This window comes from Phalacrocorax carbo, chromosome 3, assembly GCF_963921805.1.
Source record: "Phalacrocorax carbo chromosome 3, bPhaCar2.1, whole genome shotgun sequence".
Classification (NCBI taxonomy): Eukaryota; Metazoa; Chordata; class Aves; order Suliformes; family Phalacrocoracidae; genus Phalacrocorax; species Phalacrocorax carbo.
The window spans coordinates 83,172,684-83,200,527 of record NC_087515.1 but is presented as its reverse complement, the minus strand read 5'-3'; the positions used below and the strand labels follow the sequence as shown (position 1 = coordinate 83,200,527).

General features: G+C 35.8%; 1 protein-coding gene across 3 annotated transcripts in view; it reads right to left on the bottom strand.

Moving 5' to 3' along the window:
• ASCC3 (activating signal cointegrator 1 complex subunit 3) overlaps window positions 1-27,844 on the bottom strand; it is a 288,816-nt gene that overhangs the window by 28,473 nt on the left and 232,499 nt on the right. For all 3 annotated transcript variants that reach the window (XM_064447556.1, XM_064447557.1, XM_064447558.1), the window contains 4 exons: window positions 24,827-24,959; window positions 22,114-22,239; window positions 12,651-12,762; window positions 12,232-12,366 (listed from right to left, as the gene is read on the bottom strand). In XM_064447556.1, coding sequence (XP_064303626.1) covers window positions 12,232-12,366; window positions 12,651-12,762; window positions 22,114-22,239; window positions 24,827-24,959 — 506 coding nt within the window. The remainder of the gene's footprint in view (window positions 1-12,231; window positions 12,367-12,650; window positions 12,763-22,113; window positions 22,240-24,826; window positions 24,960-27,844) is intronic.

Below are 27,844 nucleotides of genomic sequence, written 5' to 3'. Positions count from 1 at the left end.
AGGAGGAAAACAGTTATGTGTAGGATAGAGAGCAACATCCAAGGGATGAGGGCTGCTCGGTATATTTTTGAAACAAATACTAACTTTTTTATTTATTACCTGATTAGTTAACGCATTTCTACAGATAAAAGATATGTGCAAAAAAAAAAAAAAAAAAGAATTCAAATGGCAAGGTTAACCCAATTAACTAGGTAGGAGCAAAACAGTGAGTCTGGTCTACTCTGGGCTCTGTCTCTAGATTTAAGGCTTACCAGAGAGGGCATTGGAAATTTCCAGTTGAGCGTGAGAAGGTGAAGAGAGAAAGTCGTAAACCCCATCAACATGCAACTATGTAAATCTATTCTTTTTACAAAATTAATTTATAACTATCTTTCAGGATTTAAAATGGACTCATTTCAGTAATGGGACCTACAAACAGTTTATAAGAACACACAAGTTAAAAGTTTTTACAATTCTTATAAACTTCTCATGTTGGTGATCAGAGAAATTGTGTATAATTGTATTCTCAGAATTCTCACTTTAAACAGACAAGTGTTTGATTTTTGTTTTCAAATGGCTGCATATGATAAACACCACAAATTTCACAATTACAGACATCATAAAAAGTACAAGCTAGGGCAATGAAACAGTTGAGTGATCACTTAAAAACACCCTGAAGGGTTTAGATTTCACAAGTTCACCTCTTACTTAAAACATCCAAACTACAAACTACTGATGACATTCCTGATGACCAGAGGTCAGGAGTCTGAAAGACCTTTGCCACTGCACACGGAGCAATAGGAGGTCAGCAATACTAGCTACCAGTAGCAGAGTGTGACCTGGCGGATCTGGGGACTTCTAAAGTACAAAGTTAAATTACAGACCTCTGCTTCAGCATGGAGTTGCTAAAAGAAAATGCAAGCATGCTAGCACATGTGAGAGGGAGGATTATATAAAATAACAATAATTTGACATGGGTAAAATGTTATTAGGACTTCTATACTAACTTGAAAGTCAATTTCCCCCCCCACCTTTTTTTTCTCAAGTTTCCTAAGCATATCAGGGAAGTTAGGTTTCAGTGTACAGGAAGATACAGTAATAGATAATACAATCATTGTAATTGGTTTATCAAATGGTAAAAAATATGCTTACAGATCTATTCTGTTTCAGAATAATTTCTTTTTTAAATTGCATCCTTTACTAAACCATATTAAAACAAGGAATGAATTAATGATTTTAAGTCTTAACTCTCACAATCCATATTTCATAGAGTTTATGATCACAATCATAATTCAGTGCTACTTTTTTGGCCAGTCCTAATAAAAATCATTCTTACAATACATACATTTTCCCCCCAAATGTGTGTAGGTACTTTCATAGTATTAAGCATTACAACTTTCACAGAGGTGACTTTAGTTCACTCTCAGGTTTTTAAGTTAAATTATTGATTATAAGTAAGCACGTAACACTTGCACACTTTAAGGAAAAATAAATGCAAAAGAAGACTGAAGTAGGACAAAAATAAGAGCAAACATCTGAAACTGGTATGGTTTACGCATTATTCACCTAGAATGTTACTTTGACCATAGCAAATAAATATAAATGGAATCATATAAATTCCATTTATAAAGTGAATTATAGTGATGTGAGAGAATTATTACATTTTATCACTGGAAATGGTATATTTGAGATTTTCGGTTCTCCAAGATGCCTGACTTTTCCTATTACTTTTCATGAGAACGCTTTGAACCTGCACATTCTGAATACATTATCATCACGCCATTTTTTTTAATCTTAATACCTAGATGGGGCAGTGACCCATAACTTTCTTCCCCTGTCATCTCAAGTCATATTATAGAAAGATTTAAAACTGACTGTTTTTGGCTGTATTGAAACTAATGGTATTCCATTAACAGAAAAGCTTTTCAGTGCATGAACTCAGTAATGTGCTAACATTTAACTGGGAAAATCTCTCTGAGTATACGTTCGAAAATCTGATTGTCATGAGAAATCTACTTCAGTTCCATTTGGACGTTGGTCCACGTTTTGAAGCTGAGCTTGGCTGAATCAGCTGGCCCAACTACTGATTGAGATGATGATAGCAATAAAAATTGTAATAGCAAATCTTGGCACACAGCTTTCCCCGGGAAAGCGATCAGTCATTTTCCATCTTTGGCTTTGATCCTCCACTGGGATCTTCCAGTGCAAAGCCCAGACCCAGGGAAGAAGTTAACAGATCTCTGCATTAAGGTAATGCTACTCTGCATGGAGACAGGAGTAAGCGCTACTAATTCTTTATGTGAAATGGGGCCCATACATACTGTATATGGCAAGCTGTAAAAGCTCTGTGTGTTGAAAACTGGATTTCAGATCTGCTGACCTGTGGCAGCTCCCCTAGTGGGGAGCCACAAATGCACACTGATGTATTTTTGTACTGGATTAAATTCCGGATCTAGACTACTATGTGACCAGAGACAAAAGAGAATAAGAAGTTCACAGGCGTGAATACCTGTCATCATGTGGTGAAATGACTAGCAGCCTCTGTTCAAGAGACGCTCAAGCCCAGAATAATAGAAGAACAATATGAACTGGCAGAAGTATATGGGAAACTTGGAAGGTGCCTACATGCACAATGTCTTTTCAGCAAGCCAAAGCTACTGGTCTCACTCTGAGCACTTTTAAATGAAAAGAGTTTAATATAATAATAAAAAAACACAACTGTAAGAGGAAGCGACAGCTGCTGCAAGTAATTTCAATAAGGGTAGTTCCCTGCTGATAAAAACTGGCACATCTCCACTCGTTTCAGTGTAACTATGTGCATTAACATTGCTTGAAAATCTGACCCAATGTTTCGAAGAACTCAAGAGCTACGCAGAGGTAGCTCTGTGAACTCAAGGTAACACAGAGACGGAAGACTCTGATAATTACCAGGGTGGGGAAAAGGGGTAATCACTGAGGAAACAAAAAGTCAGTAAAAGGAAAAATATTTGAAGTCTATTAGACAAATTGACTATCTGTCAGTTATTGGTGTGCTTGATTTGAGGAAGTTATACCAACATTTCTGTCATCAATGACCAGAGGCCTGATACAGTGAGTAACATGGCAAAAAAGCCCTTGTACCACAGTTGACCTTAACAGAACATCCCATTACCTGAATGGGACGTACCATGCATTACTAGGGCAGATCTAACCCTTTTTGGATGGCAAGTGATAATTTTTCGTGGTGATAGTCACTGCACACAAATTTGTGAGAATACTGTAAACTAAGTGTTCCCACAAAGACTTATACCTTGTTTTTTCTACCTGTAAATAAAGGCATTAATCTAAAGTATACTGTGAGAGCTGTATGAAAAAATAAATAAAATGGAAAGATAACTGATGATTAAGAGAGTTGCAGATATTTTGCCTCTGGTGTAAAGTTTTAAGAACTTCTTTTAAAAGACAAAGAAAATAGAGATTTTCAGTACCAGATGTCTAGGAAGATCCCATTTGGATTTGAGCTACTTAAATTTGCAATCATGTATTTATACATCTAACAGAGCTTCTGTTTCCCCTAGAATCTGAAAATTAACTAGCTTTGTAGCATCTTCCTTGATCTGCCACCCGTGCCCTGAGGATTAGAGACTCCACCTGAGCTTGTTTTACAAGCATAACAGAAAAAATTAATCTCTGCTGGCAGCGATCCCACTGGGATACTGATGAATAATGATATCCTTCTCTTGCTGCCCTCTCAGTCCACTAGAAAAGCCACTCTAACCCAGCAACGTGGAAACCGCTGAAACCATTCCAGCTGTGGATTAGCAGGCAGTCAAGCATCCATCTGTTCTGTGTGAATCAAGAGAAAGCAAACATGCATTCTTATAGCTAAAGAAGTATTAAAAATTAGCATCTTATATGACTGCATACAGTAAATGTTAAGGCAGACATATACAAAAGAAAAAATAATCTATTATCTACACCTCATGTTGTTTACATTTGCTTGCTGCCTTAAGCAAATGATAGAACAGTTGGAATTAATCTCATTAACCTACAGAATACTGTGTATTCAATGATTTAATGTGTTTCAGATAAAATTTCTTAATATTGTATGCATCAGTTGTACCTAAAAATATTTTGGAAGTAGGCATGCATACACACACTAAATAAATACAAGTGAACATAGTACCATGCCTTCACCTTGACGGAAGGATGCAAGAGACCTGTTGTGAGAGGGTTTTTAGCCATTTTGTCACCCTCTGAGGTGAGAGGAATAGACTTGAGATATTTTCTTTTTCTGAAAGCTAGTAGTTTGAATAATCTCTGCTGGCTTGCTAGTCTTTTCCACTGGAAGACAGAAAGGAAAGGCAGTGGGAAGTTAGCATGTGGGCAGCCCAACCAAATTGGTGATGTCTGATTTGACTCTTCCATGGGAAACAGGACAACGATCCACTTTAAATTAAGGAAACCTGTGTTCGAGCATCACCCCAGATGAAATAACTTAGAAAAGTGCATAATTTGTCAGTTTTTACATACAACAATTCCAATATTTTGCTGGATGCCTGGCCCACATTCATTAAGCTGCAGAGGTCAAGAAAATCTGCAACTGCTTATCCTCTGAAATCAAGCTTACTATGCTATACCAACTTTACAAATATATATATTAACTTTTTCAAATGCTAAGAAAAGTTTTGGCCTTTTGGTAGCAAAAATCCCTCTACAATTTCTTCTAACATTATACATAGCATGAGCTACCTAAGTAACTGTGAAATAAAGCACCTTTTAAATACTAGGCAAATAACAGGGGAGGATGATTTCTTAGAAGTTCATCTGTGATAATACATAACATCAACATTTAAAATAAAATTCAGCCTTCTGAAGCTAGCCAGGTTCCATCAGGGGGAAAAAAAAAGAATGAGACAAAGAAAGAATCTAAATGTAAATAAGAAAATACAAGTGTCAGATACTTCATTAAGGACTGATCAGTAATCCTCTTATGTCCTTTTTTTACAAAACCACTATGCTAAAGGAACAATATATATTGGATACCAATCTTGTATGATGCAATTATTTCAGTCAAACCAATCCTTATTCTGAAATTTCTGTTCCAATCAGAGAACAAGCTACAAAATGCCATCCTCTTTCTTACCAGTTTTACAAGTCTGAGCCATAACTTCTTTGCTGACAGAGAAAAACATTTGTGTGACTTTCGACAGCAGTCAGTCAGGCCGAGTTGGTGTCACTAAGTGAACTGAATTCCGTGCAAACAGATTCACTGGCAATATCACCGTAACTGCTATAATTTATAGCACAATAGTATGATTCTATCAAAAGCAAAGGCAATAACTGGAAATTGGTGAAGACAAAAGAACTGCAGGCTGCAGAGGGGCTAAATTTCCCTATCACACTTTAATTACGAATCGGGAGTCGTGAAGTAGGTAGGACTTGTACTGACTTGGTAAAGGCACACCGAGCTTGTAAGGCTGCCTTCTGGGCTAGTTGGGGCATGAGAACCCACAGTGATTTATCAAAGCAGCATTGCGTATTATAAAATGTTCAGCTTTACCTCAATAAAGGTGCAGTTTAGAACTCAGTTTTGTTTCGACAAACATAAAAATTATTTCAACAAATATGTTGTATATTTGAAAATAGAGCCATATGACATGCCTGCAGAAAAACAGCCATTTCATTTTCAGTAGGAATACTTTACAAAGTATCAGCTGCATATACACAACTATGCATAGTTTGAAATATCGCCTAATGATGATGGCTACAAGTCTAACTACCAAGTGGTAAGTAAAAGGCTTTTGTGATAAATAAATAAATGGTGCACGGTTGAATTGCCTGCAGTCAGCTAAACCAAACTTGCTATCACTGAACTTGCTTCTAACATATATACCAAGGACAAGCACTGATTTGCCACAGATGGTAGCCAAGGTTCACACTTTTAAGTACAAGCCCAGGACGGTACTCTTATCTACCCTAGCGGATACAAGTATAATAGCTTCCTGGCTCATCAAAATAGTTTTCACTGGTATACATGAGTGTTTTGCTGCTATAACTCCATTGATAGCTCCTGTTAAAGAAATTTATTTCTTAATTTTTTTTTTCTGACAGAAACAGTTACTAAAGCAGCTGTTTGAAACGGGGATCTAGCCTAAGGCTACTGGCTTCCACTACCACAGCTATATACACTTTCATAAGTTTTTCCCTTGGATGCTGCACTGCAATCAAAACTAATTAAAGAAAAAAAAAAAAGAAAAAATAAAGATACTATATTATTTCCCAGATAACAGTTCTCATCGTATGGCCTACCTCGTGGGAAATGTATGTCAGAAACCTTTAACTTCCAACTTTAAAACAGGTTTTATTTTAACTTTCCTGAGTATTGATTGAGTTTTTCCAACTAGCAAGTAATGACAGAAGTTGAATAAGAATGTTGGAGGGGAAAAAAAGGAGATGTGTTAATTGGAGATTAGAAAGTCGTGTGTATTGGAGATGGGAAGGTTTTATATTTTCTGGTTTTGAATGTAATTCTTTCTTACTGATGCCATAAAAATGAAAAAGTTATGTCATATTCAATCTGCTGTCAGTGGTGGGCATTGTCATCTTGATTTACCAACTGATTGTGATTTTCTGGCAAGGCAGGCAGCATATGACGCTTTCAAACTAGAAATCAAACAATCATTTGGAAAAAGAAATAATTGTGTCATGATGTTAGAAAAAAATCACTATATTCAAGTACTACAGCAACATTCAAAACTGCTCCATCTACTGGGGCTAGAGAAAAATCAAGACAAATTTAATATGTGAGTGAGTATTCATGTGTGTAAGCACCCTTTCTGCTAAGTACAAGATATTTTGAATATACTGGATATAGATGATGAAATTTGGATGCTATTAAAATTCACTGTAGCATTTTGTTTTATTTTCATGGAGCCAAAGATAATTTTCAAATTTAAACTATTTTATTAAACACACTGTGATACTATCTAGATGTTCCAAGTGGGAACTGAAGCACAAATGTTTTAAAATATTAAAATGCAGAGAATATAGGCTGTATAAAAATTACATAAATGATCCTGGAAATGCCTGTGTTTAGGATGAAATGTATACATTGAACAGTCCGAGGTATGGCTTTATTGTGAAGAAAAGGTTTAATTGTAAGAGGTAACAGTTTTCTCCTGTTATAAGGGGTCACTAAAATATGCGTAATGGCTGAGGCCTGTTGCTAATTGTAGAGTGGCTACAGCAGTCGTGTTCATGTTGCTGAGAATGCACAATATATGTGAAATCAAATACGTACATTCTTTAAAGGTTAGCGTGTAACATAGTTGCTTTTCATCTGATATAAAGTTTACATAATAAAGTATTTATATTCTTGACACTGAAATGCCATATTTAAAAAGAATAACATGATGAATACAGTCTTGCTGTACTTTTACACCTTGAAGAAAATCATAGTAGCACCTTTATTTCCCTCTAAATTAAATGCAAGTGTAAGTTTAAACTAGAAAACGACTGACTGAGGAAAAGTGATCTTATTTTTTTCAGAAAACCAGTTTTACATCATATCTTGAAAAAACCAAAAGCAATGTTTCTGCCATGTCTTGCAGAGAAAATATTACACAAAACAGCTCACATTAGCTTCTTCTTGGACAATATTTTTGCAACTTATTAATTCTTCCTTCCATGGCACCTAACTGGAGACCAGTTGAAAAGATGGTCTATCACTGAGTCAAAAACCTTTGTAGCCCCTTCATGGGGGACCGAATGAGCAGCTTTCAGATAGAATCCTGCTACAGAAATAAATTTATTTTAGGCTGACAGTGTGAATATTCACAAAGACTTGTATATTTCCCTGGTTAGACTAGGATGTGCCAATGATGATGAACTGAAAATAAAGCTATAGATTAACCTAGAATCTCGTAGTACAAATACCTAACAGGTAATGAAAGACAGATAAAGCATTAATAACTTTGCTCTTTTGTTATCTGTGTATCTGGCATGGAGAGCACCTGTTTCATGACCCTCCTCCTTCTAACTTCCAAATCTGCTAATCCAGCAATGACAGATTTTCCGCTGAGTTCCAAAATACTTAGTCTAATACAAGCCAGCGTAACAAACCCGTGTCAATTATCAGATAGAAATATCAGGAAGAGGTATGTGGATACCGAACTTATAAGCCCATGCTTATATCACAGAAAGATGGATACATATGCCCCACTGTAACACGAATACCATGTTGTGTCCCTAAGCTCCCCAGTTAGAAAGAAACCCAGCTCTTATAACCACTTTACATGAAAGACAGCAGTAGGCAGAATAAACCCAACCAGTCCTCTCTTGTAGCTAGAATTCAAAAACAGAAATAAGGGACACCATGCAGATAAAACAAGGGATGAAAGACAGTAATGTTCTCCCCCTCACTGTCCAGTATGAACAGATACGATGACGTATTTGCTCTGTAAGTAAGAATATTAACCAGATAACCAGGTAAGAGAAGTAACAAATCACCCAAAATCATGAAGCTAGTGCATCTAGCCATTGCAGTCCTGATCAATCATCAAGACAGACCTCCTTTCCTCAAGGTACAACAAACCTACCTGTGATTTCAAAAAGATTTGTGGTGACTGCCTCTTTAGTACAGAAAATGACAAAAATTTCCCCAAAGTATCTCTCACTCTTTTTTAGCTAGACCTCTGTTTTAATCTCTGCACCTAACTTCCAGAATAAAAGGAAACAGTCTTTAGGTACCTCAGGGAAATCCAGCCTGTCAGTAATAATTCATGAACACTTTCTCATCAATAATACTTAATGCAAGAAGCACCATAACTCAACAGTGATTAAGCTCATTTGGATTACTACTGTCTGAAGCACGGTTAGGAAAGTTTTAAAGAAAGCTCTATGGAAAAGCATCAAACATTTTGTCTCAGAAAAATTACATGTCCACTAGCATAAGTCAGTTACAAAAGTAACTGAATCTGAACTTTGCCTGCTAACTGCAAATCCAAGACAGATTAAACATACCGAGTACAGATTTACTGAGAGGAGAAGGGAAAGCGCGAGGGGATTGTACCCCACCTATTTGTATCACTTATAACTGTATACTTCCAACGTGACTGCGGGGCTGTTCCCATGTGACATATTTCTGTGCATGTTATGGATACTTCAACCCCTAAACCATACTGAAAACAATTCATTTGATCTTGCAAAATGCTATCTGATGATCAAATGAAAAGATAAAATAAAACCAGAGAAAAGAACAGATACTGGAGAAGACTATGAATGGTCTTGACTATTAAGTGGAAACAAATCTTGCTATCAAGTGACTTTTTTGTCACTTTGTCACACACCCATCAGCACTAAACTCAGGATGACTCAAAACTACTTTTTCATGTGAGTTGCAAAGATTAATTGATAATTCATTGGTGAACGATCCTGAATTCTGAACGCTCCCATCAGCGTGGCAAAATATCAGTCTGAAACTCAAAATCCCTTAATCAAACTCAGATTTAAAACCCTTAATACAATTGTAAATTTCAGAATACTTGAATGCAATCTTGCTTTTTTCCTAGCTTTGTTTTAAACAAACTTTTGTGGAGCAATTTGGCAAAAACTTGTATATACCCCATTTCAAACCCAAAACATCAGTATTTTCTTTGTCACAACTGTACACTTCTGCCTTCCTCAAATACATCACACAACTTGTAAACATCTAAAGGTTTGCAAGATTCTGAACAATGCCGACAAAAAAAAGACCCACGTGTCACATCTACAAAATACTGCAACTGCATTTGAGAAATGTTTTGGGTGGTTATTCTTAAATGACACAGTCTAAAACTTGCAACTTTAAAACTGAGTGATCAGCAGAATAACCACAATTATAATTGTTTCGCAATGATAACAGGCCTTTTTGTACTATAGCTACAGCTTTCAGTTCCAGCATCATTAAGAGATTCTTCAAATTACTTTTTAAATATCCTTTTCCCTCAGGATTTTCACTTATACCTAATTAGACTACTTACCCCATGCCATGTAATTCCCTATTGCCAAAACTGCTAAATGCTTCAATAAGAAGGAGGAGGGCACCAGTGGAGCAAGGCAGATGTAATGTCATTGGTTAACAATAGAGGTGTGAAGCAACTGCTGTAATTATAAAACTCATTAATTCACAGTGTCTGGGGGGGGTGGGGGTGGAAATCGGGAATCCTTGGCAATAACTGTTGAAATGGCAATTCTTTTCAGCACTACATCAGATTGAAAAAAAAAAACCTTTCCATTTACACCTTCAACAGGCAGAATAGTAATTCCATTAGTAATTCTGAAAATTAACATCTTAACATTAAGCATAAAAACTAAGGAAAAATTGTCAGGTATAGTGGCATCCAGCATTCATACATCCTTTTCATCTTTGAAACTGACACATGTGGCACGTTTTGACCCCTAACTGATTTATTTTTTAGTCTCATTCCTCTTAAGGCTGTAAATGGACAACTTCCAAGACTATACTTCCAGAAAAAAAAAATAAATTAGAAAGCATTAAAGCAAGATTAATGAATTTTAAATCTCACAATCTCTGGCCCATAGTAGGGTCCTAGGTTTCATCTACAATCGAAATATTTGCCATTTACCTTTGCGCTTCATGGATGCAAGCTGTTCAAACAGATGACAAGCCCTGACATAAGACAGGCAGCACTAGGTTCTGCTCCCGTCATTCATCTTCCATATGCTGCTCACTAGTTTAGGCGGTGTCATGAAATGTCCCCCATCTCTGCTAATGCTATTCTCAAACTTTCCCTGTCCAAATTTGTCTGAAAAAATACTCTGAAATTTCTAGATGGAGAAAATTTTCTCTAAAGAGAAGAAGAGATTTTAAAGACACAGCAGCTGGAGTAAAGCTCTCACCTTGAATACTCAACATTGTATTATTTAACTTCTGTTCACTAGTGGCTATTTGTTCTTAAAATTTCAGTTATTTTACATGCAACATATATAAGAATTGTGGTTGATTACCATTTTGAATTCAGCCGAATACACTGAATTTCATTTCATATAATTTGCAATGTTTTCTGACAACAGAACAACAGATATTGCAGGGTCAGTGATAGCAATTCCCCTATTTAGGCTGTCTAACACTTTCCATTATAAAAGATTACTGTGGCCTTTATTTCTGAGCTGTAACACTCCGAATGTTTGCAGCAGGTGATTTAAATTTATCAGACAGAAAGTCTCTGTACTAGAAAAGTGGCTTGCCTAGTGTCATAAAATGCTGATCAGGTTCTGTTGAGATGCAAACTGTTGAATAGCACTATTTTTATTTTTCTTCTTGCATTTCTCCCCAGAGAAGTTTTGGCAGCATGTAAAAACAATAATGAATATAAAAGTAACATATGTAAATACTATAAGACGGGACTCTAGATTGTGAAGTTGACACTTGGAAATCAGAATATTAAAGAATTTGGGCCACTTGTATAATGTATACAATATAACAGAGACTATAATCATAAGTGGGCAGAAATAAGATTTCCTGGATGACATTCAGGCACTTCTTGTTTTCAAATATGTGTGTACAAGTGGAGTTATACCATTCTGAAAATGAAAATTTTGTAGATATAACTACTTAAGTACTTAAAAAGGAAAATGGAGTAAAACTTGATTCTTTTATGATAAGAACACAATACTACCACACTTCATTGTACACCGTGTCCCCAGGCTTGTACCCTAAAATCTTTTGCGTTGCGTTGCACTTCTTTACTAAACAGTCACTAGACTAAGTGTATGAGCTGGCATTATTGCAGGTTATGACCTCAAGGATTGTGAGGTGACTGGGAGAAGGAAAAGAAGTCATTTTAGGAAACAGGTCTTCTCCATATATCTCCCCCACTTCTTAAAGCTTCTGTGTCTTCCAGACTGTCCCAGTGCAAAGTCAAGGCCCTGGTACAGATTTAGGATGTTGACATGCGGTTGTTATTCTGGCATTTTAGTACTATACCTAACTTACTTAGAGAAAAATTAATATCAGATTTGTATAGCTCCTGAACATTATAAAGGGACATAAGCAGAGAAACAGGTGTATACAGTAATTTTGATGTATTGATTAGATGAAACACTTGAAACATCAAAAATGCTTCAGGTATATTACTCAAAACAACAAAAAATGAAATTACAGATGAGGGAAGAAAGGCTTTTCTTAATTTCAGGGTGTTTTTTCATACACTTGTGTCTTTAAGAGTCATGAGTTACATATGTTTAAGTTAAGAAAATATCAGCACTTACTGTTAGAATTAAGAGCAATTCTTCAATATTGCTTTCAGGTTTCAACTGATCTTTGAACATTCCAATAGTTGGATGCTTCAGATAGTAATAGGAAGCAATGCGGCCGTATGTCAGAGGTTCAATGCTGCGATTATCCTGTTAGAAGAGGAATCAAATACACATGGTTCCTACACAGTCCAATACAAATGGTGCCTTCCAAACTGTAAAATATTTTAAGACTACTACATAAGAGAGAACAGCAAAAATGATTTAGCCTCATAATTTAGCTGCAATCCCAGTTAAACTCAGTTTTCAACTAAGTCTTACAAACAGCTCCACAGACAAACTTTACATCTGAAATCAGGAGCATGTATCTTGCTGTTCCCAACTTTTGGGAGCATGTATCTTACTGAATCTTGTAAGGCACAGATTAGTCTTACCTCCCCAATTTCAATACAGTAGGAGCATTCCAAATCAAAGAGAGATTTCTCAACAAGGCTTGAGAGGTATTTATTCATAGTGTCATGGCTCACATCATCCAAGTTATAGTAACTAGATAAATTGAAAACAGATGCATTACATGAATACTTTTTACAGTCTGAAGATTTTTAACAATAACATCTTGTAAGAAAACTTACAAGGCTGCTATAATACATGCAAATACTTGGAACAGCAAATATCCACATTAAACAATTAAACACAGAACTATTCCCTTATATAGTCTAACAAGAAATTAATGATTCTTAAATGGTTTGTGTGAGTAAGCAACATAATACAAGCATGTACATATGGAAAGATGGTAATTTATCTGTCTATTAATAGAAAGGTTAGCGCAAACAGAACTGGACTGGCTAGATTTTGTTAGTGGGAAAATTTTCCTGATTGCCTAAGTGTATTTTCCTGATCATATAAGTACGAAAGTGAACAAGCAACACTAACACAAGCAACAGTATTTTAACTTTGAGGGGAGGGAAGAAAACCCACCGAAGATAGCAACTGTGCTTATATCCTGGAACTCTGAAAATAAAAACTAAGCATATAGTGACATCTCTTGAAAAAGTAACCTTACACCAATCCAAATGTTGGTGTTTGTTGTTATATTTCGGCGTCATTTTATTCTGAAAGTCACAATTGCTAAAAGAAGGAATAGGGTATTTGTCAATGTGGTTACTTCATGTGTTCTTTTTCAGGTACAATTGTTTAGAAAACTATGTATAATAACAATGGTTCTTAGTTATCTGTATCAAGGAAAAATGTTTATAAAGGGTGCCAAAACATATTGTTATGCCAGCATATAAGAAAGACCCAGTGACTGAAGTTTGCACTCCTTAACTTTAGAACTTAAGCTGTATTATAAGATTCTTACTCACACAAACTAGCATAATTTCAGGGAGAGCTTTTAAACCTAGAAAACTCCAGATAAAAATGTAGTAAGAAATTGTGCCCTAGATTCAACAAAGGCACTGATTCAGAAAGTAACAATTAAATTCAATGAGCAGTAAAGAAAAACTGAGCGTGCTCAGAAAGTTTAGAAATTCTGAATAAAAGCAGAGCAACTGAATAATGCTATTTCAAAGTGGAGTTTAAACAAAAATATTGATGATTTATTGAAATGTTAAAAAGCACAGTAAAAAAGGCTGTCCCTGCTCATTTAATTCTGTAAAATACTGTTGCAAAAATAGACTACTGAGATTGCTGCAACGATGAAAGATGTTCCTTTGTTCATACTAGCTGCTTTACTAAAATTTCCTACTGTCACGATGTACTCAGCATCCCCACTGGAAACAACACCCCATGCTGTAATGGAGAGTAGGTTCTTTCAGTGCTATTTTGTGCAGGTGAACAACAGGCTGTAAAACAGTGTGCTGAGATTCATTTTAGCTGATTTTACACAGTTAAAGATAGACCTGAGTTAGTCTTTTTAACTCTCTTCACTGCCAATGGAGAGAAACGTGCGCTTGCAGAATGCTATTCATCTGAAGTATTTCCTATATCTGCTTTAGGATGAGGTGATATGTAATTGCTGACTGAAAAAAAAGAACTTTAGACAATCAGTTCAGTTGTTGCTGCTATATTTGGGCAGATGAAGCCCATTCTCTGACTTCAGCTCTATTTGATTTACTGTAATGCTGCTGTTAGCAAATCTCAAAAGATGGAATTGCGTTTTTATATAGTACAAGCATCCCTTCATGACTGTTCCATTAACAGAATCTGATTTGCATTATTATTTTCTTAAACAGTTTTTAACATTTATCTTTTTGAATAGCAATAGCATAACTGAAAAAAGCCTGCATGCTAAAGAGCAGTAATTTCCAGATTTTTTTCCCTTATTATTAATTCTCTGATGCTTTGAATGTTCACTTATAACTGGGTAAAGTTGGAGTAAAACACTACTACCATAAGAAAAAGATTAAAAAAATCTGTTCTGATAGCAGGAAACAGTCAGCTACATTAGACAGCAACAAAGTACATATATATGGCAGTGGAATATTCAACTCTCTGATATTTTACATGGGTCCATGCTGAGATGATCTCAAATATTGAAAATATAGCCATTGTCCCAAACCCAACCAAATATTTATATTGACTAAAAAGTTTTACATGGTAGACAGCCATACATTACGAGCCTTATGTAAAGAAAGCTTATTTTATGTATTATTATGTAAAGAAAGCTACAGCAAAAGTACTCTGACATTGCTTTCAATGCAACTTAATTTTCATGAGTCCCCTTTTAAATTTACTAAAGTAATGTAGTAATGATAAAAAATGGTCAATAATTCCATCTGCACCTTTTTTACCTGCCTGACCTCTTATCACTGAACACATTTAGATTCTGTTTATCAGCAAAAATTACTTTGTAACATTTTATTTACTTTCTGAAAATAATCGAGCAAATTAACTACATAACTTGTTTAAGCATGTGAAAAGATTTTCTATTTTATACATCTAAACCACTAATGATTCATTAATATTTTTCTCTAAATTGAATACAACACTACTGAAATGATTCTAATTAAGGCACTTTGTTGTCATGGTATTCAGACTTTCACCGTATCACTGCAGCACTATTATTTGCAGTACCACAACCTTGATGCTGAATACCGATAAAATAAAGGAAGACACTAAAATTCTTTTTTGAGACTGAAATTTAAGACAGTCATTCAAACAGATTTTATCTTGTGCTCTGCCTTTGCAGCATTTCACACTGGAGTCATAATCATAAAAGGCATTATAATGCCTTTTAAAAACTATGTAAATTTTAAATTTGCTGGGTTTTGGTAATTTTTTTGTAAGAGGAGTAAATATATAGCTGCCTAGTGCAAATAAAACACTGTAAAGAAAAATCTTAAATGGTTTCTAATCTTGAGTAAAGTGGTACCAGTGTGTTTTAACTACTATCTGTAATGGGGTAAATATAATTTTGAGCACACCCACAGGAGCTTCTTCGTCACTCAGCACATTTTCCCCTAATAAAAAGCAAAGCCATTAATCTAGAAAGACTATGTTAAAATCATTAGTGAAAACAGAGCTATCATGACATTAGACAGTATTTTGAATGCACAGGCATAAATGCAAGTTGAATTCTGCATGTTGGTATGTCCCAAGTATAAAAACTGCATCGTACGTGAGTTCCTCTATGAAGCTATATTACCTAACTATTTAATTACAGATAAAGAATAAAAACAATGCAGTTTCATGCTCACTGCATTGAATCATCTAGTCATTATTTTCCCTTTGCTATAAACAGACAGCCTACCTTTTTATCAGCACACCATTTCATTTATTTCACAGTGAAGCCCAGTTTCACAATAATTGACTTGTCAGAAGCTCTAATTTATGAGCCTGGGCTCTGTAAGGCTTCTCCTATATTGGACTCAACCTGCACACAAGCAGGGTTGAATATTTACAATGCTGTTAACAGGTGCTGAGTTGTTTAATGATTCTAATAGCCAGAAGCGTACTGAGAAAGCCAGCGGGATCACAATTACAGGCTGTTTGAACACAACAATTACTCGTCCCCTGAGAGGTGTGAAAGTCAAAGGCAGTTTTATCCTAACAGCATCCAGCACATGGGCTAGACAGGCTAACTTCCATTAGTAGTCCATTGGGAAAAAGCAATAACAAACCCCTAGGTATCATAAAAATTTACAAAGTATGTAAAATTTAAACAATCAAAAACTGAAGGAACTTTTTACTGTCGTTTAAATAATATGTTTAAAATCTCAAAACTTGTAGAGCTTAGCAAGAACAACAAACCTTGAAACATGAACTTATTTCTCCAATCTAAGGAAGTGTGGAATTTCATCAGCTGAGAAAGACAGAGAGACGTGCAGGAACATAAAATGTAGATGAAGTTACACAAAACATTTAGGATTTAATGTGAATGGTGGCAATCATTTCCTGTTTAGCCTATGTAAACCTGAGCTGAGATCTCTCCGGGAAATTTTTCATCAGCCTTGAAATGGTCCCGCTATAACTGTCAATGCTGTGAAGTCATTTGTTACAGCACCATGTTTTTTATGTTCAGATTATACGGTAGTAATAGTGACACACATAATGAAAATCCGTGGCAGAGTCAGCCAAAAATTATTAAAAGAAAAAACTTGCTAGCCTGAAGGCCTTATGAAACCAATGCACAGAAAAGACAAACCCACAGCACTCACTTGATAGCAAGAAAGTGTGCCTTCTGAGATTTTATAGTCCTGAGAGCAGAATTTTGTTATGAACAAGTATGGGGGAAGCACAGCCAGTCATTTTTGTAAATCGCTTTACTGCAGTCATCAATTGTGTTTACTTTCATCAGCTTGTGGCCTTCAGCAGCTACCATCTTCAAATGGTACCATGGAAATGGTACTGAATGTATGGCACAACTGACGGACCTTCATAGCCAGAGAGCTATGAACCAACGTACCAACTCACTTCTGTTGTTAAGGCATCCCTGACTGTCTCTGGAGTCCGTGACTGGCTTGTTAAAATGCATTACAGCAGGCACAAATGCTGCAGACAGTAATCTCTATCTGTATTTTACTTGTAATTTCTTGCATTCATGTTTGCTTGTGACAGGTATGAGAAGTAAATACAGTGCTATCTTTAATCAGCTTTTAGTACATTGTACATGGTGGTTATTTAAGAAGATCAGAAAAAAGTCCAGTTTCTCTGACATCAGCAAGGGATTTGCCTCCATATCAGTGCTTCTAATTAAAATATTTACAAGAAAGTTTACCTTCTAAGATGCATTCCTAAGGTGAGAAATCAGAGGTAACAGGAACATGTAAATTTGCTTACATGTTGATTGGGCATTTCTTTTTCCTATGATATATTCCAACAGATAATTTGTGCAGGTAAATCATGGCCAAGTCATAGACAATTATGTGAATTTGCTTTCCGAATGGGGAGATGAGGGGTCTTCAGCTTTCCATTCTCACCTAACACTGCAGCACACTGGGGAACAGGAGGTGGCTGGGGCTTCCCCGTCTGAGAGAACCAGAAAAAGTTCATTTGTGTGAATAGTTTGGTAAAAGCACACCATGAACTACGTTCCTGTATTTTTCACATCACTGTGACCCTAATAATTTAGAAGAACAAGCTCTCATTATGAAATTAATAATAATGCCTATAGCTGTTATACATGAAGTATATATACATGCACACAGATCTAAATTTGACTGTAAAAGAAAGAATCCACCCTGAGAAATATCTGCTTACCAACTTAAAATATGGATATTGGTAATTACTGCACTGTAATATACCTGCACCTTCTTAGCTGCTGTTTTTAGTAGCTACTGCCAAACTGTTCCATTTTATATTTTAATCTTAGTTAATTTAACTTTCTTCAGTAATTCCCCTTTCTGATATAATTCCAAACTGACCCTAAAATTCTGAATAACTGTGGTTTTGTCACTGAAATACATATTATCCTATCCCGACTGGCTGTTACTAGCTGTCACCTCAATACCAGAAACTATATTGGAACAGTATATAATAATAATTTTTATTCAGATATTTTATCCACATTATTAGACATGCTCAGATAAACATCCTGAGAAAAGGAAACTTAAAGTAAAACATAAGAGTATGATAAGAGCATCAGTCTGAGATAATTTAATTATAATTAATGTTACATTATTCTTTCACTCCAGAAAACTTTGTTAGGTTGACATAAAAAAACAAAAACAAAAACCTTAATAAGAATTCTCAGAATTAATTAACAGAACAATTTTTTTCAGGTCTTCACAAGGAATTTACACAGAAAACTGACTTAGTAAGTGTGCACATAAACACACACGCTCTCATATATATCTATAAATACATAAAAAAAACCCACACACATTTTAACAGTGATGTGATGTGTGCTCTCAGAATATCTAAAAATTAACTTTCCCAGTGAAAGCTGATTCTGCTTAACTTTACATATGTTGTAAATTTCTATTTCTATTTCACTTCATATGTATCTGGAAAATATCATAACCTGATTTACAGAAAATGTTTCCCATAGCCATTTCTCTTTTGTAGAAAGTTGCAGATTTTAATCTTTTATAAGGGTAAAAGAATGAAATAGTCAAGGAATTTTAGCCAAGGGAAGGAGATAGACAAGCCTCACAAAACAGCCCCTTTCACGGAACAGGGCACTTCGCTGATCTGTCTTGTATGATCTTGACTAAGTAAAGCAGATATCGACTGAAGTTGTATGTGAAAAGGAGAATATGTTGTACTTAACTGAAGTAGTACAGAAGGTTTGACCTAATGTGGAAATTCAAAAACCTCTACATTTAGGAATAATTGCTTTGGGGAAGGGAAAGAACAGGGAAGAAACTCTGAATATTGAGATTAATACACTTTGATAAACAGTCTTACCTGGACCACCCCTCTCATTTGCACATTATCTCTTGAACAGCACGCACGTGACTAGTCAGTATACCTCTGAACAAATCTAGCACTCAGCTGCTCTACTCCCCCAAATCAACAGCACAATTACTCTTCTTAACTAGATAGATAAAACCCATTTCACAGTTTTCAAGATACAGGGGTTCATCAAACAAGAAAATTAAAATGGTTGGATGAAAGGAAGTACTGTAACATGCAAAGATTTTCAACAACACCACCAAAAAATGCCATTATTACAAGTCTAACAAATTATCTCAAGTGTGCCAGAAAAACTTTTGTAATGACTGCACACTTAGAAGAAACCTGGGTACTTAGAGCAAAAGGATACTTTGATCTCTATCTCACAACAAAGGTAGATTAACATTACTTAAGCAGTACAAATTATAGGCATTCAGTAGGGCATTTCATGATACTGGATTGGAATAGAATGATCCTAGATTTGTTTATGCAGCTTTAATATACAAGTAGCTAAAACTGGCAATAAATGAGAATATAAATCTTCTGCATATTATCTAAGCCCATTATTTTGGGGATTTACAGCATCACATGCAATGACTTTTATGCCAATGAATCCCGAGGCAATTTACCAATCATGCATATGGGAATTACTTATTCACCACTAAGGTACAATCACCTGCTGGCTGGAAAATAGTTCCTGTTTCACAGTGGAGAGAAAGTCAATAAAATTGCTTCGGGGCAGGACATGATAAAGAACACTGTATCAAGTGACACTGAGTAGGTATTGTGTAACTACCCAAACCAAAATTCAGCCATTGTGCTTTATTCACTTGTGAAAAAAAGAAACCCTAAAATCTTTGATTATTAAGGGCCACAAATAGTTCTTGTTTGGTAATGTTGATCATTTCATATGCTCATTTATGGCACAGGAAACTCCATTACTATATTGCAATTTGTTCAAAGTTATCTCAGCTATCACTGACTTATCTTCATAAAACTCTTCAGTTTTCCTTTGATGCATCTCATTCAAATACTGACCACACTGGAACCGCTTGGCTTGCAGGAGGTCTGAAAATACCATAGATAGTACGTCCAGGAATTCCACTAACAGGCTAGTTTAGTAATTTTGGATGAAACTTAATGTAAGTTATTATCATGTCAAAGAACGGAAAGCGTGCACATCCACTGCACTCGGTATCTAGAAGTGACCTCTTTGACACAGTCAATAATGTCCTTCATTTTTCTCCCTGCATGACTGAGTACAGAAGGAATGCTGACTACCTCTGTGTGGATGAAACGGGGGTAAAGCAGCACAACTTGTGAACTGCTCCAACTGGCATGTGTGGAGTTCCAGTAAAAGACTCCAATTTCATTAGAAACTTCAACATGCATTCCTGTCCTGCCATTACGGACACGACTAGTCAAGATCTGTTCATCTTACAAAGGCTCTGCACCTCACTATGAAATACAGTGGGTTTTTTTCCTTCTTTTTTCCCTAACTTTCTTCCCACAATCCTCTCAGAATAGCAGAACTTTTGCTTCAAAGTCGATATTGTGATAACTTCAGATTTAGCTTTCCACACCACTGCACATTACACAGAGTCACAGGTTGGAAGGGACCTCAGGGATCATCTAGTCCAACCTTCTTAAAGAAACTGCTGAGAAAAAAAGACCAACAGTAAACATGCCAACCTCACACTCCAGTGGGAACCTTCTTTTACATTGGGAAAAGCTTGCCTATTAAATCAAATGACTACATTTCTATATTCTACACTTACCTTTGGGCTATATGTTGTGTCTTAAAAATCTACCTACCACAGATACCACATGATCATAGCTTGCCAAAGACAGATCAACCAAATCACTTTAACACAGCAATTCAAGAACAAGACATTTAAAAATAACATTATTCTTTATACCAAAACAGAATAGTGTCTGCAGTGGCAGAGTTTCTAACATTAGTTGTAGTATGGATCATTTGTAAATTCCAAAGTCATACAACTAAACACGGCATTATCCACATCTCACCTAGGCAAAACCAGAATTTAGCTGTTTGTCACCCTCAGGCGAGAAATACCTTCCACGTAAATGTATTAATTTTGTTAGTTATGGAGAGAATTGAATATGTTTTCTTTAGTTTACAGTTCTAAGATACCGCATTTTTTATTTCCCAAGAGTAGATGGAAATCCTGTTTTGCGGGAGATTCTCAGCATAGGACTAGATGCAGAATTCAAAACTAATTAAGACTAAAAAAGAATTAAAGGAAATTATTTTATCACCTGCAGGCTCCCACCAGCAGTTGCCCATAAAGAACCCAGCTAAAAATTCAGCCAAATGTCACAGCCATTAACCTGATTTCAGAAATACAACATTCTGGAGTACATAAAGAAATACTTAATGCTATAAATGCTTAAATCTTTATTTGCCACATTATTTTGCTGGGTGAATGATCACATGATAGGTAACATACCATTTACCCAAAACAATGCTGTGGCAAAGGCAGGCTACATTGCTGGAACAGCTCAGAATGATCTGCATACCAGCTGGAGCTAAGCGGGATGATAACAATCATTGAAAATATTGCACACATGGTTTCACCAGGATACCCTAATGAAAGTAAACTTTATCACAGAGGAACAGCTGATAGCTATTCTCTCATTTATTAGGAAAATCCAGGTCTTAATAGATTTTCTATAGAAAACTGGGCAGAACATATCAATGTGGTAGCTAAAAAAAAAGTAACACATTATAAATACAATACCTAAAGGAATGGGATAATCTGGAGTTTTATTTTAGGGATGCTGATGTAGCCCTCTCAATAAGGCTATTTTATAGTTGTCACTAAATTGTAAAGTTATCTGCCAAGAAATGCATTTATATTTAGAGAAAAAAATATTAAAAAAATGTGCACATAAGTTTTATTCCACGTGTGGGCCAGTAATGCTCCTACACTGGAGACTGCTAAGTATACTAGGCTCCAACAGCAGTGGGATCACCTTTGGATCAACTCTACCCTCAAGCTACCTTTACATTAAATTGCACTTGTATTTTGTACTCACGTTGGGTTCATTATAAGTCGACGGAAGAAATAAGTCCAGGTGATATAATCCATTGCATCCTGCTTAGAAGTAATAGTTCCAGCAGCAATTTCAGCATTCAAGTGGTCAGCCAGCACTTCTAACAAGCTGAAGAACAGAAAACAAGAGGACTTAGCTGACTTTACAATCACAAAGGCAGGTTATATATTTTGCAGAGTTGTGCATTAAAAGGTTTATTACTTTTAATCTGAAAATATTATATATTTATCTTCCGGTAAAAGAGAAGAGGGGAAGAAGGGGGAATGTAATTGCAAGGTCAGTCATCTTTACATGATAGTGGAATGAAGCTCAAATTATTTTTTGATTGAACCAAGAATGCACAAGTTTAAGTCATTCATGGAATGTATTCAGATGGAGCTACTCAGTGATAACTTCTGAATACTGTGTGTTGACCATATGATCGTGCTGGTTTAATCCAATAGAGAATCATATGGAAAGACAAACAGGAAATGAAACAGTGGCAATAGCTTAGCTAATACTTGACAAATACTTGAAAGCTATTAAAATTACATCAAAACTGCTTCCCCCAGATTTTGCCTCATCTTCATCCAATATATAAAAAAAGAAAAAATAAAAAGGCATCTACTTTTACCCAGAAAGATCTAAACTCAGAAACACAGAAGAACAAAAACAGTTTAAAATGATTCTTACAAAGTAAAATACTCTTTACTGTCATTACATGGAACAAAGACCTCCATTAGGGTATCAAATGAGATCATGCCTGGCTAGAGTTCAATCAGGGAATGGCAAATATCCTTAAGGATCAACCTGATTTTTCTTGTATCATAATCCTTTGGTTTTTTCCTATTGTTCTTTCCCTATTGCTAAAAGTAAAGAATAATTTGGTATGAGTAGCTGTTTTACTGATTGCATGCTTCTGAAGGTAAGAATTGCAGATGTTCTACCCAGACTGTCCAGCAGAAACTGGACAGATAATTCAATAGCTATTCCGTAATAAAGACTGCTTTCTCTTTTGCTTCTAATGTGCTATATTTCAGACCTGTGATCACTGAGAGCACAAGGCCTGTCATATGAGTTGTGTACTCAAGTCTTACAACTAAAACATAGACAATGGCTTTTAGAAAAAAAACTTTAATTAAAAAAATACGAAGTTTAATTTTACAAATTGGAAATACTACACAAAGCTGATAAATTTGCTCTTTGGTAGAAGAGATGGGGAAGCGTTCTAAAACTAAAAACCCTCCAAAAAAACCCAAACAGTTTCTCTTTGAAGATATGAAGCCTCTTACTTCAAATACTTGATCATAAAAGAGACCAATACAACTCTAAGTTAATCAGATCACAACCTACACAGAACGGAATGAGACTGCTATTAATGTGACTCTTCATCTGAAAATTTATCAAATATTCTTTGTTTATAGTAAAAGATGGAATATATCAAACTACAAAGTAAATACATTCACAGAAAATCAGATACTAGAAACAGAAAATATTTACAGTATTCTGAACAGGAACAAGGTGTGATTACTACTGTTATATTGAAGATACGGTTTCTTTATTTAGAAACAACACTTACCAATGAATTAAGAGATTTCCTAGTTCATGCTAGTGCCATGCAGTCTGGACATATCATCATTTTAATGACATTGCTCTTTTGACTTATTAGCTATCATTTTGAAGAAGTTCAACTCCTGGCCTGTTGTGCTAAGTGAAATTTATATGTTAAAAAAAGAAAAGTGTGGTTTCCTAAGGAAATGAAGCGCATGTCTCTGCATTCTTTGTTTGCAAAAATTATATGTCTGTCTGTGCACCACCAAAATTAACCTTCAAATACACCAGCCCATTTCAACTACATTTCACAGGTGGATAGCACTCTTGAGCTCCTACAAATTTCCTGACCAGACAGAGGTCCCATTATCGCTTATGTTGAGGGATGAAATTTCCTTAGGAGAACAATACTGTGAATTCTTCATCACTGACAAGAGCTTTCAGTAATGCTCATGCTGAGAACTCCTCCATGAAACACCATCTATAGGAGGCCGATGTAACTAGTTCTGGTTCTTGTTGAACAACTGCGTATATTATAAATATCAAAACCAAGGCACGAGTTACATTATGCTGGACAGCAAACTTTGTATCAACTAAGTTCAGAGAGGCTGCAAAAGGGTGGTGTTTCTATATTTCTGATGAAAATATTGCAGTTTTGAAGTGAAAGATGTGTTGAGAGTGTATTAGTAATAGTTCACACCATGCAGATTTCGTTTTGAACTTGTGAGATTTTGAAGAATGTGGTATCTATAATGATAAAAGTATTGTAGGTAAAAAGTCCTAGAAACTCACCTGTATTCTTCCTATTAAGAATTTGTCACAGAATTTCAGAGAGAGTTCTGAGGATCATGCATAGTTTTTCTACACACTGGCCTTGAAGAACAGTTTAAGCTCTCATTCCAATGTCTGAGACAACACTCAGAAGCAGAGAAGCATTTGTATTATTATCTGGGAATGGACTAAAGAGCTCAACAGCAGTTCAAAACTCATGGAAGAAAGGATTTTTCTGCCTAAAGATGGATAATATTTTTTTGAAAATTATTTTCCTCTAGGACCCCAATATTTAGGAGATATTCAGCACAGGAATTTTGTTTATCTTTTCTCTGTCCCTCATTTGTAGTACTGTTTATAGTTTGATCAGCATTTTCAATTGCTTTATGTTTACCTTGATTCCACTGGGAAAGGTTCGTAAAGGAACTTTTTGTAGAAGTCTTTCTTAATATCATGAACTAGAATTACAGCTTTTCCTTGGTCATCAAACTGTGGCCTGCCAGCACGTCCCATCATCTGAAGTACATCTGCCAAAGAAATAATAATGTATAAAACAAATGTATTTATCTGAATGAATAAATACATGTATTTACATCTGTATAAAGTGCAACAAAGGGTTTTCTGATTCCTTTGGCCTCGTATGCCCTATCAGTTTTGATGCCTCTAATTTTTTTTCCCCATCTCAAGATATATTTATGATGAACTTCTTTCTGGCAGAGACTATCTTTCTGCATACTTGAAGACCACCCACTGCAACAGAATCCAAGCTTCCATCTAATATAAATTTCCTCTGTTCTCCTTCCATTCCACATCCATCCCTCATCTGATCATATGCAATTGAAGATGATGAGTAAGAGAACTCATGAAGCCTACAAGGGCAACTGTCTATTATTTCCTAATTTTCAAGTATTTTATTTCACAATAAAAAAATGTTCATTGTATACGCTGTTCTGCTATGTATGATTTCCTAGGTTTTGAATATTTTAGAGGAAAAAAGGTAAAGGCAAATTCTAATTACTGATAGCTATGATCTTTACCATTCAAACTTCAGGACAAATTAGTTACTAGCACTGGAGTAGAGATGGTTTTGTATCATATGTCGTCCCTATATAAGATCGTAATATACAAATTTAAAAGCAGGTACAGTTAAAGCTTGCCTTACTATTCTTGCCTACACATCATCACTTGCAAATACTAGTTAATGATTTCTATAAACATTGAAAATACTAGTTTATACAAAACACGCTCAACTTGCCACCTGGCCACCAAAATAAATGTGCTTATCATCAGTTCGCTTGTGTCTTCTCAGAACCTGAGAAGTGCCTCTGCATAGGTTGTTTTGTGTCTTGCTCAACAGAGCTCTGATTGCTTTTTGGTGCCTCCAACTGCTATTTAACCTTGAAGAAACAACGGAAAGCAATCCACAAGTAAGTTCTACATCTTTATTTTAAAACTTTTTATGTTTTGTGTATTCTCTGTGAGCTCCATCATACCTGCAAAACATGTGGCTTGCAGGACCTGGCGTTTTGAAAAGTGATTTCTTTGGCTTTAGAATCAGTAAGCTTTTGGCCCAATGGTCGGTTGGGGAAGGAAAAGCCAGAGTGTGTAGAATGGCATGCAGCAATGGGCAATGACAGGATAAACAGCCGGATGATGATAAACAGTTTTCAGTAATACATTTTCACTTGCGTACCCACAAGCTATAGACAGCAATTTTTAAAATCAGTTTATTCCTTTTTTAAATTTAGAAGCGACATGAAAATGTAAAATGAAACTAGTTTGAAATGATGTTTCTGAACAGGTATGTGCACAGGAGGGCGATGAAACAAATTCTTGCTATTCTAATGTGGTGAACTAAATCGTGGATAATGCCATATAGGAAATGGATTTACCAAAAAGCGTCAGGAAATTATTTTTGCCAATATCCACTATGTAATTATCCAAACCCAGTATTTTCTTTACTGAATATATGTTGCTTGGCTGCTTTTAATCACCAGACTAAACTCCTGAAATGTTAAATATGATCCAACTGGCTGACTAAATGTCTGGTGACTGAGAAAAGGCCCTCCCTAAAACCTCAGACTTCACTCAAAGAAGCATTTTTACTTGTTTTGAAATTACTGAACACTCCAGAATGATTCATTCTGCCCTCAGCTGCTTCCTTGGAGCCAAATGCATCCCTGACACAGAAAGGTAACTTCAGCAGGGAGAAATCAAGATATACCATGATGGAACAATGAAGGCATAACTTCAGGGCAGCATTAAAGACAGCATTGTGAAATTTTGGAAGTATTTCAGAAAGAAACTCATTACATTTTCAGTTTATTGCTGCTGCAAAACTGTACTACCTATCCACAGAACTTCCAGATGCATAAATACTCTCTAGAAAGTTAAAAATAAAAACGCTCTAAGCAAACCACACCACATGTTTCTTCATAAAGTAAGGAATCTGCATGTTCTGTTGCAGTGCAGACAACAAAATCTAAATGCTTCCACCACAGATGGTGGTATTCCATCCCCCTCCTCCCCGCCAAAGTCTTATTGAAAATTCAAGAACTGAACAACCCCCAGTGTCCAAGCCACCTGAGTTCAAAAAGGCAATAAAGAGTGAAAGTATAAGCATTCCCTAAAGCCTTTGTGAGTACTTGTACAACAGATTTCTAAAACAGCATAGTAAGTCCTCAATGCTTATCGAGTTTCTGATTTTTGAATATATTATTTTCTCTGTTACTTCTTTCTGACAGTCCCACAGATTCAACATAAAATGTAAAACTTCAGTTGATTTCTTTCCTCGTTGCTTTTCCCCATTCAGTAATAAACTCAGTTGTCACTATTCTTCCAGTCAGGGTGAGCGAGATACTACTCTGCAGAGACTGTTTGGACTAAGTTTACATCAGCCTAAGTCTGTCACAAAATGCAAGTGTGCATGGCTAAGCTCCCAGGTCATACCAGAATCTTTGAACAAGAGAGTTGGTCTGGAAATTGATCCCAAGTTTCCTGCAGAGCACTAACCACTAAATTAAGCTCTATGATGGATTACTTGGAGAAGGAAGCCCTGTAGTATTTTCAGTTTGAGCTCCTTTCCATCAGTAAGCTTCTCTTGCTGAAAAGACAGCGCGTGGTTGAAAACATGCAAGGTCTCTATTTATGTTACAAATAACATTTAGATTGTCTTTAGGTGTACACATCTCTGGCATAGTATAGGATTATTTGATAATAAACTTTCTCTTGTGAAAAGGGAAAGGGAAAACAGAAAAGGAAACCTGGAATAAATTTAGCTTGTCCTCATTCTTCAAGCTTAGTACCATCCAGACAAATATTCTCCCTGTCTGAACTCTGAAAGAAGTTCTTCCATGGTTCACTTTTGTAAGCTTGTTGAAAACACTGCAGAACAGTTCATGAAAAGTGGAGT